The sequence below is a fragment of the Bombina bombina genome, chromosome 8 (genome assembly GCF_027579735.1).
Source record: "Bombina bombina isolate aBomBom1 chromosome 8, aBomBom1.pri, whole genome shotgun sequence".
Lineage (NCBI taxonomy): Eukaryota > Metazoa > Chordata > Amphibia > Anura > Bombinatoridae > Bombina > Bombina bombina.
In genome coordinates, this window is record NC_069506.1 from 58426038 (window position 1) to 58439357 (window position 13320).

General features: G+C 31.6%; 1 protein-coding gene across 1 annotated transcript in view; it reads left to right on the forward strand.

The window, feature by feature from the left end:
• The window catches only part of PLEKHG5 (pleckstrin homology and RhoGEF domain containing G5), a 185837-nt gene that overhangs the window by 158928 nt on the left and 13589 nt on the right, over positions 1-13320 (forward strand). The window contains 12 exon segments of the mRNA XM_053690951.1: positions 5077-5205; positions 5207-5260; positions 10002-10061; positions 10064-10132; positions 10134-10157; positions 10159-10173; positions 11470-11500; positions 11503-11563; positions 11704-11754; positions 12353-12399; positions 12402-12427; positions 12430-12504. Coding sequence (XP_053546926.1) covers positions 5077-5205; positions 5207-5260; positions 10002-10061; positions 10064-10132; positions 10134-10157; positions 10159-10173; positions 11470-11500; positions 11503-11563; positions 11704-11754; positions 12353-12399; positions 12402-12427; positions 12430-12504 — 642 coding nt within the window.

Genomic DNA, 13320 nt, shown 5'->3' on the forward strand with positions numbered 1-13320 from the left:
TGTACAGACTGATGAATTGATGAAATCTGTTTCACTGGCTAGTGACAGAAGGGAAATTAGGTTTACTTGGCTGGCTCCTCCTATTCTCCCCTTACGTCCCCCACCCCCTTATTTAAGGACATTTGAGAGGACAGAGTAGTGTGATATAGGTGTTCAGATATATCACATGCTACATCAGGATTGTGGACAATTTTGTTTTGCTTTCAGTAGGACACATGGTATTCTAGTAAGATATCAGGAGTCAGTTTCAACAATTAATGTTGTTCTCTGCAATTCCTCATTCATTTTGGGAATAATTCGACCTCCTGTAGAAATCCTATAGGCTATTTGCTTTGTAATTTATTTGCCAATAATGAAAGAGAAACCAGTTGGAATTGAAAAAGCCATGGGTAGAATATCTGCTTGGAAAAGTTGGGATCATCTCTCTGTAATAGACGAGGTATTAATGCCGACATTTTCAACTGATGATCTAAAAGTAAGTATTTTGTGTGATTCTCTATGTGCCAGTTTGTTAAGGTTATCATACATCATAAGGTTGGTTTTATGATGATCATAATAAATACATTTTTTGTGTTTTTATTAATTTCCTTAAAGAAATTTACAATTATTTAGTAAGCTCATTTTATGAAATACAGGGATAGACTATTGTATCTAACTGAAAGAAAGTTATTTAAAAAAAAATCTAACTTTAGGAAAATCTCAGTGTTTTCAAATCTAAGTCCTCTGAAATGGCTGTAAATTTGCTTAGGATGAGAAATGTTGATAAATAAAAAAAATGTTCTGCAATATATATTAGCATCAGGGACTCGTTGTAGAGGGTGCCCAAATTGTCCCAAAACTAAATAGCAAGGATTTATGGGATACATGTGAGAAAACCCTTCTTTCTACAAATCTATTCCTACCTTTTTTTTATTACTGTATATAGGCACTGGACACTAAAAAGGCTCTATAGTGGAAATTTAGGACAGGATGGCATCCCCATGGGCACCACTTGGGAAACATCATTGATTACAAACTCTTTTTCTAACTTTCATGTGTTTTTTTAGGCTTTTTTTTTCTCTTTGAGAAATTGCACACTAAAAGACACCTTTAGATTTTTAAAAATGTAAACAAATACATTATTACAGTTAATTCTTGTGTTTTAGTTATGGTATTTTATGTAGTTACAATAAATTGGTATATAACTTATTACATTATAACTCTTTGCATGGTTTTAGCTTCTTTAAAATTGTAAAAAAAATGAACTTATTGGTTCTTACTAAAACAAAGCTGATTCTTTAAATGTGAGCAGGTTGCAGATGTGTACAAATAAATCAATGATTTGTTTCTTTCTTATTCTAAAGTAAAATAGACGTTATAAGAAATAATACTCAGTTATTACATTTAACTGGATTATAAATAACTTTTTAGTAATTAAAGGGACACTGAACCCAAAATTGTTCTTTCGTGATTCAGATAGAGCATGCAATTTTAAGCAAATTTCTAATTTACTCCTATTATCAATGTTTCTTCGTTCTCTTGCTATCTTTATATATAAAAAAAAAGAATAAAAGCTTTTTTTTCTTGATTTCAGCACTATGGACAGCAGTTTTTGATTGGTGGATGAATATATCCACAATCAGCAAGGACAACCTAGGTTGTTCACCAAAAATGGGCCGGCATCTATAACTTACATTCTTGCATTTCAAATAAAGATACCAAGAGAATAAGGAACATTTGATAATAGGAGTAAATTACAAAGTTGCTTAAATTGTCATGTCTATCTGAATCACAAAAGAAAAAGTTTGGGTTCAGTGTCCCTTTTAAGTGACTGTTATTGAGAAGCAATAAGCACCACCAATTTGATATTCCAGCCCCCCCCCCAATTCTGTCACTTTTATTACATAATGTGTTACTCTTTCTAGGACAAGGAATGAGAAATATAGGGGAAAACACACTCCCTTACTTTGAAAGCTTTATTAGTGCCTGAAGTTTGTTTTGTATTTAACATTCACAGTGTATGTTGCAAAATAAACTCCAACCTGCCACACAGACCTGAAACAACATAATGTTTACATTTTGCTTTTCACATGTAAATGAATATAATTTTATTGTGAAAACAAACTCTGAATAAGGATGTGTATTGAAGGCATTGTTGTGTTTAGTTACATAACAGCTTTTACTAAAGTCAGTTAAAATGTAAGTAATTTAAAGGGACAGTATAAGTCATACTTACACATGTATGATTCAGACAGAAATTTAAACAACTTTCCAATTTACTTCTATTATTTAATTTGCTTCCTTCTCTTGTTATCCCTTTGCTGAAAGGTTTATCTAGGAAACCTCAGGAGTAGCAAAGAACTTAGGTTCTAACTGCTGATTGGTGCTGACATATATATACATATTTGCCATTGCCTATCCCCTGTGTTCAGTTAGAAACCACTAGTGCATTTCTGCTCTCTTTCAACCAAATGTTACCCAAGAGAATGAAACAAATTTGATCATAGAAGTAAATGGAAAAGTTATTTAAAATTGTATATTCTACCTAAATTATGTGTATAACTATATATATACTATATATATATATATATATATATACTTTATATATATATATATATATTACTATATATATATATAGTCTTATAAAATTAAATTATATATTATTTTACAAACAGGAAGCAGGGTTGTGATATTCAGTAGTGCTAGTGTTTATGCAAATTCCATCTACCGTTTTCACAATGTTTATTCTGTTGCCTGGGTTTATATATTAGGTGTCAAATCCACTGTTAAGAAAATAAAACACTTTGATTCGTACTATAGTGTTTACTTTAACAAATGAGAAACTAATTAACTGAGAATTCTGATTGTATTAAATGGTAACTCAGTATATTGCTGATATATCAAGGAAAATGCTCTGAGAGCTCTTCATATCTTGTTTTTAATAATGCCTTGATTAAATGACACATCATATATTGTACTGCATAGAACCCCTAATAGTATTAATATTTACACCTACTTAATTTATAAATGCCAGATGATAAGAGTTAGTCACCATTTCACATGAGACCAAGTTATTTTATAGCATTGCTTATATACCACAGTCTAGATAAAACTATATTTATAATATGATAATTTGTGTTTATAAATAAGTAAAATGGTTATTGTGTTATAATATGACTGGTCCAATATTTTGACATTTTGTTATTAAGAAAATGCTTGTTTTTAATAGTTTTTTTTTAACCCTGGTAACTTTTGTGAATAGAATTTGGACAGTGATTGGTGGTATGTATGTATGTCTGATTGGCTGGTCAGCTGTTTCCTGCTAAGAAGCTAACATTTGTGACAAGGCAGGTGAATTGTGGCTTCATGCAAATGCTTTTCCTAAATCCTTTTGTGTGTGTTCAAACACTAGCAAGCCAGGGAAATTATTTCTGCAAAAATATATTTCCATACTAACAAATTAGTGCATGCGATTTATTTTCAATTGTCTGCCACCTGCTTATGATTTGAGATGCATTATAATATATTTACATTACAGTTCTTACAGCTGCAGATGCTCTTTTTACATTATGTAGGAAAAATTGTCTATTCACTTTGTGCTCTCTGAGAATGAAAGAGTTACGAGCCATAATAAGGAGCAGGAATACATTCTCTGTTCACAGCTGCATCTCACAGCTCCCCAACCCACTGTATGCAAATAGACTCAGACTGTTTTGCTTAAAGTTACAGAGTCATATTAGTAAAAAGAGGAATTTGCTATTGCTATGACATCCACTAATACCCATATCAGCAATGTAATCTCTTTTTATTGACTGTTGACTTTTCCCTCATTGTTGATATAAGACTCACACCCTTCTGCATCCTCCTCTCTGATGTGTTCTGCAGACAGATATGAGATGGTTAGGATTGCAAAGCAGAGTTGTCTGTGTGCTTTTTATATAGACTGTAACTCCTTTCACACGCACTTTCATAAAACACAATGCTCATCTATTCTGCTGTTGGGGTGATTACCTTTTCAGACAGAGGTAATGTATTTATGATTGGGTGCAAATATTTCATTTGCTGTCTATTAGATTCATATTAATGTTAATATCAATATTATAGCTATTAAATCTAAAGCAATGTATTAACATAGATTTACATATTGTTGTAATATAGTCACAATAATCTAATTATGTTTTTAGAATCAACGTATGTGTAAGAATTTAAATCTATTTTCTTTAGTGACATCATCTTGTAAATCTTTTTCTATAATACAGTGTGTGTATTGATTAGCTTGTAAATCTTTTTCTATAATACAGTATATGCTATGTATTGATTAGCTTGTAAATCGTTTTCTATAATACAGTGTATGTATTGATTAGCTTGTAAATCTTTTTCTATAATACAGTGTATGTTATGTATTGATTAGCTTGTAAATCTTTTTCTATAATACAAGTGTATGTATTGATTAGCTCTGTAAATCTTTTTCTTAATACAGTGTATATTATGTATTGATTAGCTTGTAAATCTTTTTTTCTATAATATAGTGTATGTATTTGATCAGCTTGTAAATCTTTTTTTTAATACTGTGTGGTATTGATTATATTTTGGTAATAACTATAAAACCTGACCCATATTATCATGTGTTTGTCGTATGTTTATTCTCATGTTTTCTATTATTTTACCGTTCAAGCTACAAATGCTAACAATGACAGATGCATAGTAGGGGGACTTAGAGAGTCCACTAATAATAGACGCATGTGAGATCTAGCTGGATACAGAGACTAGTACGCAGAGGATTTGTGAGCAATTTCTTTTGTCTCACGTTGAGAGTGCCTCTTTTAAAGCACGTTACAAACGTGTTGCATTTTCTTTACTTTTAGTTTTGTCTTGTTAAAAATAATGAATTGAATTGACTTGTTTAGATATTAAATATAATAAATAACTCAGTAAATGTGACTGTTATATATAATGAATAACGATAAATATTCTGTTTGTTTGGCTGTATAGTTTATTTCTCATGTTATGGTGTATTTGAGAATTGACCCATGTTGCTTCCATAAAGTGATACAAATAGAAAATGTGTTTTGGGTTTTTTTTTTACTTGCGGTTTAGGCTCCTGGAAGAAGGAGAAAGAATATGAATGAATTCCTTGGAGATGCAAATTCCCCATGCAAGATTCACCCCAGAATGGTAGCAGATCTCTTTCCTAACAACGGCACAGATACCTGGAAGAACAGAGCCAGCAAGTCGTTTTAGTGGGTTTTTTGGTTCTGGGTCTACAGGTCCTTTTGGAAGGGTAAGGGACTCTGTCTACACTAATTAGTGTTTTTGTGTATATGCAGTATGTATGTATATGTGTGTATATATATATATATATATATATATATACATATACATAGTTATTTAAAATAATATCACTCAAGCACCCTCAAGTTGTTTGGAATGCAGTGAGAGTGCACTTAACTGAATCTATTTATATTATTTTTCAAATTAAAGGATTTGTGGCAACCCTGTGTCTAGTAAGTCTATCAGATGCATCTTTTCCACTATTATATTATATATATTTAACTTTACCAGCAAACAGATTATGACTCACTGAAGATGATGGTTAGCATTTTATAGCGATAAGATTTTTTTAATTAATGTATGTACATTGTTTTTTAGACATAATGTTATTGTACATTTAATAGACTACAGCATAGTTTAAATATAACTTTTATATGCCACTGGGAAACAAAAACAATTAGTATGACTTTATTACTATATTTGCCTTTATTGCGGTGGTCATGAATCAAATTCGTAATATCTCTGAGGTACGCTTGTGTGTGTTATTATATATACTATATATATAAATAAATAAATGTCTGTGTATGTGTATCTCTTATGTATAAACATATATATATATATATTATTATATATATATATATATTTATATATATATATATATATATATATATATATATATTTGGATATAGATAAGATATATTGAGTAATATTGCTAATTAGCAGGTTCATTCTTGACATAATTGAAACCTCACTAACCTAAATCTCCCCAGGAAGGAAACACCAAGAAAATGTGCTAATCATGTTCATTTAGCTTCATAATATAAACACAAAGTCATTCCTAATGATTTATTGTAAAGTACAATAGACATTGTTTTGATTACTACACTTAAGGCCTACAATGTTATTTCAGTTGTTTTCATTTGCCAGGTTGCTAATGTTCATGTGTGCTAACTATTGGTATGCTAAGCGCCTTGCCACACAACCAAACGGATGTTGATTGCACTACGTTTGTAACAGAGCAGTTTATCTAATTTACCTCATATTGTCAAGATTTAGAATGAACAGTTTCAAGTGGAAACTGATCAGTTTATCAGTATCCAGAGATGGAGTTTATGATATAAGAATATCTAGATGATTAAAATCACCAAAGATATGTACTTAATTTTTTATATCAATATCAGCATTAACAAGTATATAAAATTGGTGCCTTAATATTCATACTTGATAGCTCAACAATTAGTCTTGCTGCTAATTTGTTACTAAATGAAGGCATCTCTTGTGCATGATTTATCCCACCATATCCTATATACCTAAAACAAATAAACAACATTGTTAAAGTGAAGTACTTAATGTATTTGCATTGTTATTTTAGCTGCTTTCCTGTAATTTAATTCTAAATTACTGTATTTTGCTACACTGAAGCCTAACCCTGAACATTCCTACAAAGTGATTGTTAGATCAATGCAGAAGATCATATACACCTGTCCCTGACAGGTCACAGCACAGCAGATTATATAAAATATTAAGAGGCATTTTCAAGGGTTATGCTCCTGGACTGCATTTAAATTGTATACAGTTATTCCAGATACTAATTATTTGTATACATATATTACAGGTATTTTGCAATTGCAGCACTTTAATTTAATATTTATATATCTAGTATACTATACTATATAATTTATATATATATATATATATACTATATATTTATATATATATATATATATATATATATATATTATATATATATCTAATATATATATATATATACAGGGAGTGCAGAATTATTAGGCAAATGAGTATTTTGACCACATCATCCCTCCTTTATGCATGTTGTCTTACTCCAAGCTGTATAGGCTCGAAAGCCTACTACCAATTAAGCATATTAGGTGATGTGCATCTCTGTAATGAGAAGGGGTGTGGTTAATGACATCAACACCCAATATCAGGTGTGCATAATTATTAGGCAACTTCCTTTCTTTTGGCAAAAATGGGTCAAAAGAAGGACTTGACAGGCTCAGAAAAGTCAAAAATAGTGGATATCTTGCAGAGGGACTGCAGCACTCTTAAAATTGCAAAGCTTCTGAAGCGTGATCATCGAACAATCAAGCGTTTCATTCAAAATAGTCAACAGGGTCGCAAGAAGCGTGTGGAAAAACCAAGGCGCAAAATAACTGCCCCATGAACTGAGAAAAAGTCAAGAGTGCAGCTGCCAAAGATGCCACTTGCCAACCAGTTGGCCATATTTCAGAGCTGCAAACATCACTGGAGTGCCCAAAAGCACAGGTGTTCAATACTCAGAGACATGGCCAAGGTAAGAAAGGCTGAAAGACGACCACCACTGAACAAGACACACAAGCTGAAACGTCAAGACTGGGCCAAGAAATATCTCAAGACTGATTTTTCTAAGGTTTTATGGACTGATGAAATGAGAGTGAGTCTTGATGGGCCAGATGGATGGGACGTGGCTGGAATTGGTAACGGGCAGAGAGCTCCAGTCCGACTCAGATGCCACGCAAGGTGGAGGTGGAGTACTGGTTGGGCTGGTTATCATCAAAGATGAGCTTGTGGGCCTTTTTGGGATTGAGGATGGAGTCAAGCTCAACTCCCAGTCCACTGCCAGTTTCTGGAAGACACCTTCTTCAAGCAGTGGTACAGGAGAAGTCTGCATCCTTCAAGAAAAACATGATTTTCATGCAGGACAATGCTCCATCACACGCGTCAAGTACTCCACAGCGTGGCTGGCAAGGAAAGGGTATAAAAGAAGAAAATCTAATGAATGGCCTCCTTGTTCACCTGATCTGAACCCCATTGAGAACCTGCGGTCCTTCATCGAATGTGAGATTTACAAGGAGGGAAACAGTAAACCTCTCTGAACAGTGTCTGGGTGGCTGTGGTTGCTGCTGCACCCCAATGTTGATGGTGAACAGATCAAAACACTGACAGAATCCATGGATGGCAGGCTTTGAGTGTCCTTGCCAAAGAAAGGTGGCTATATTGGTCGCTGATTTGTTTTTGTTTTGTTTTTGAATGTCAGAAATGTATAATTTGTGAATGTTGAGATGTTATATTGGTTTCACTCGGTAAAAATAATATTGAAATGGGTATATATTTTGTTTTTTGTTAAGTTGCCTAATAATTATGCACAGTAATAGTCACCTGTACACACAGATATCCACCCCTAAAATAGCTAAACTAAAAACAAACTAAAAACTACTTCCAAAAATATTCAGCTTTGATATTAATGAGTTTTTTGGTTCATTGAGAACATGGTTGTTGTTCAATAATAAAATTAATCCTCAAAAATACAACTTACTAATAATTCTGCACCTCCCTGTATATATTATACTATATATATATATATATATTATATATATATATATATATATATACTAATATATATATATATATATATATATATATACATATATATATATTATTATTATTATTATTATTATTTTGTTTAATGAGATTACCATTTTATAGATGAAGCATGTCATTTTCCCATTTTTTTTAAAAAAAATTATCACAGTTTATTTGGTCCCTTATATTGTCCCATGATGAGATCTGTTGTTTATCCACAGCAAGTTTAAAATCCCTTAATGCAGTAACAGCTGCCACCAGTTAGAGGGTGATGTCATATATATAATATCCTTTAAGTAACGTAGTATCCTCACAAATTACTCCTAATGCAGTTAAAGCATGACATCTTTTTCTAGTCTGTAAATAATTTAGAAAATTCTATCTGTGTTAAAAAAAAATGTTACAAGACATATATGGCTATATATTACAGGTACCTGTAATCCTTCAGTCCCTTTGCATTTTTCCTGTCTTATTTTAACCTATATATATATATATATATATATATATATATACTATATATATATATATATTTATATTATATATATTTATATATATATATATATATATATATATATATATATATATATTATATATATGCCCAAGTATTCCCAGCTCCACTATGCCCATAAAAATACATTTTTATTGTCAGACAAATATAAATAACGCAACGGAAATACAATAATTACAGCTTTATGTTTACAAGCACGTGGATATTGTGTTCTGTCGAGTATTAGTAAGAATCTCCATTTTGGCCAGCCTCATCCCTTATATCATGTCAACTTTGTCAATAATCTAAGGAGGCAAGCTGGCTTCATTTGTTCTAGGTTCATTCAGTGATACATCCATAGCTCACTCTAACAGCTGTTCCTTTTAATGCAACAGTCGTTGGGGTTTGCCAAAAACCCCAACACGAGCCACAGTAACGCATAACAAAGAGGGAATCTGGCTTGGTACCGAAGTGTCACTGCCCCCCTGCTAATCACATTAGATTTGCTGATCTCATTTACATACATTCATTGTGGCTGTCATGCTAAATCAGGGCAGTTCTGGGTTGGCTGGCAGCTCTGCATATATAAGACAGGCCAGAATTTAGAGTGAACCTAGTAAACATCTTGCTAACTCACTCACAATGCTGCTCTCGTTTAGCCGGGTCTCTTTTTTTATAAAGGTAAGATCTAAAAATCAGTTCCATTTGTCTATTGTCACAATATTGATTAGGCTGGTGGGTATGTAACTGAGCCATTTAACATTATACTTGTAACTAATTATGCACAGAAAGATCTTGTTTAATGTGAGTTATGCTTGCTGATTTTTGTGATTTATCAGATAAAAAAAAACTATTTAACTGTTTGATACATATAAAACTATTTATGTTTGTTTTTCTCAAGGAAATAGACAAGATGAAGCAATTGGAAAGCAAGTTGCATTCATATAGTATGTTCGGTCTCCAAAGCTGCCCCAGCAACTTTGTTATGATCAGGATTCATGGGAGGAAGAAGAAGACGATACAAACCTTAGTCCTTGAAGACAGCTGGCAAGAAATCACTTGAGGTTCCCGAGGTAAATGTTTGTTTACCCATTGAAGGATGTTCCAGTGTATAAAATATAATGTTCTGTTTATGTTAAAGTAGATTCATTTTTTTTGTCATAGATTTGCTTGTTTTAATAAGTAGCTGGTCACTAGTGAGGATTTTGTGCACTCCCAGGATGCTACAAGTGAGCCAATCTGAAGCATGTATATGTCAATTAGTTTAATTAGATCAAATTTCCGGCTGCATCAACATCTGCCAGCAACATAGAAGTGCAGCGGCTGTGCAGCTTTGACTATGTGTTTTAAACATATTTATGGGGCTCAAACTCACAGCGAGATAAGCGAATTTGATTGAAAATAAAAATGCTCTAATTAAAGGGACATGAAACACATTTTTTTTCTTTCATTGATTCAGAGAGAGCATGCCATTTTAAATAACCTTCCAATTTATTTGTATTATCTGCTTTGTTTTGTTCTCTTTGTATCCTTTGTTGAAAAGTATACCTGGGTAGGTGGCTGCACATATATGCCTCTTGTCATTGGCTTTTAGCTAGCTCCCAGTTAGAGCACATGTTGCTCCTTCAACAAAGACTACAAAGAGAATGAAGCACATTAGATAGTTTAAGTAAATTGGAAAGTTGCTTTAATTGAATGAATTATCCGAATCATGATATAAAAAATGTTGGGTTTCATCTCCCTTTAAATATCAAATATGTATTTTTCATCTATCTATTATCTCTATCTATATATCTATCTATCTATCTTTCTATCTTTCTATCTAACTATCTATCTTTCTATCTCTCTATATGTTGCGTTTGTGTTTTTAATATAAAGGGATTGAGAAGCAAGAACCTATATTTAATTCAAATAAATCTGACTGAACAATTAGACGTTACACTTCAAAAAGCTTTATACGAAAGTTACATGACTGGCAAATATGCATGAATAATTATGCCTTAATATAAAATAGAAAAAAAAAATATTATTGTATTGTGTTAAAATCACTTTGGAGTTCACCCAAAATAATTTTTCATTAATTGCAATTAAATTATGAATTTGAGTACAGCATAATTCGTTATATATTCTCATCTACATAGTATGTTTCTGATGCACCTTTTAATGGGTTTTAAAAAACCTGCCCATAATATGTTTATAATGTTGCATAAAATAATTCAATTTACACCAAATGGTAAAACGTGACTGCATGTTTGTGCTTAGAGTCACAATAAATTAGCCCTGTAATAAACTGTGGCAATATGTTTAAATTAAAAATTGATAGACTTGAAGTATATCCTTCATTTGAGAATTCTTTCATCTTCTGACAGACTTTAACCAGGAGACAATGCCACCAGCAGGAAGCATCTGGGAACTATTGCACACAGAAGCTACTTATATCAAGAAACTGAAAGTGATCAAGATGTAAGATTATAATATTAAAAAGAAATGTAATTGTATAATACATTTATTGTTAATTATGTTATTTTTTATTAAGCTAGAAAGTATATATAGTTAGTTAGGTATACATTTTATTCATTTTAATTTTCTCCCCCCCCCCACAGCATATTTCTGTGTGCCTTCTGAATCTTCCAGGAGTCAGGATTAATATGCGACGGTAAGAGTTAATTATTTTATATTTAAAAAAAAAAAAAAAGCAACATTGTGTTATAGCTAAAGTAGGAAATATTTCTGATAAGCAAAAGTGTGTATATATATATTAATATATATATATTGCAATTCTAAAGCTATGGGCATCAGTAGTACTCAATATTCTATATCATATTTTCTATTTATATGGAGAAACTAATTTAATATTTTTTTATGAGTAGCATAAAGCTAAAGTTGTATTTTTCATATATTCAATGTAATTTTTTTAGATATTAAATTTTTTGTCATTTTTTCATTCTATATTTTTTCACAAGGTACAATACATAAAATTGAAAAAAAAAAAAATAAAAAAAATGTATACAATACATAAGAAAAGGGAAACTGCCAAAACCAGTGTGTACTTATCTATACAACTCATTAAACAATACGACCAAAAAACCTATTTTTTAACTTTTATTTTTTTAAATTGATTTGCTTTTAGTTAACTGGAATTATAATTTGTGTTAATATACTTTGAAGTATTTGACATATAATAAACATATTATTCAGAAAAATCAGGAAATAATTAAAGCAAAAGTAAATATGCATATTTTGTTTTTGAAGGTTGAGCCTGAAAAAACTGTTCAGCAATGTTCAGGAGATTATTCAGATAACAGAACGTTGTGGAGAAGTGTGATAGGCTGCCGGTATTGGAGAAAAACCAGAGAAACAAAGAGCTTACTGAACCCATGGACTTCCAGAAAGGATTCAAAATGGTACTACCATAAATTTAAATAATTAAAATTAGAGCATGTCATATTTGCAATTTGTAATAGTTGCAATTCTGTCTTAAAGGGACAGTCAACTCCAAAAATGTTGTTGTTTAAAAATATAAATACTCCCTTTATTACCCATTTCCCTGTTTTGCATAACCAACATAGATATATTAATATACTTTTAACCTTGTTATTAGCTTGTATCTAAGATTCTTTTGACAGCCCACTGATCACATGACTTTTTATTTGTTATCTATTGGCTTGAATTTTAGCCAATTAGTGCATTGTCATGCACAACTCCACGAGAGAGAGCACAATGTTACTTATATGGCCCGCATGAACTAGCTGTCTCCTGTTGTGAAAAAAACAAATAAAATGCACCTTAGATAAAGGTGGCCTTGCAGGGGTGTAGAAAAGGCAGAATTGTAGAGGTTTATACTGTTATAAAGTATATTCATATAACAATGTTGGTTGTGGAAAGCTGGGGAATGGGTCGTTAAAGGCGTTGTCTATCTTTTTAAACAATAACAATTTTGGTGTAGACTGTCCTTTTAAAATGTGTAATATTTTTCTTCTCAGTTAGATTTTAAAATATTCCTAACCTAAACTCACCAACCTAAAAAGTGTTTCAAAATATGTAAGTGATAAAATCTATAGAGACATAAAGTTCACTTTGACAGAATAAACCAAATGAATTCTCACTATCCACACGCTGCCCAAGTGTCTAGCTCCAGGCCTCATAGTTTGTAACCAAGTAAAGGTTTCCGCTAAGATTGAGAAACTGTGGCCTTTTTTTTTTTTTTAACAATTTGAGAA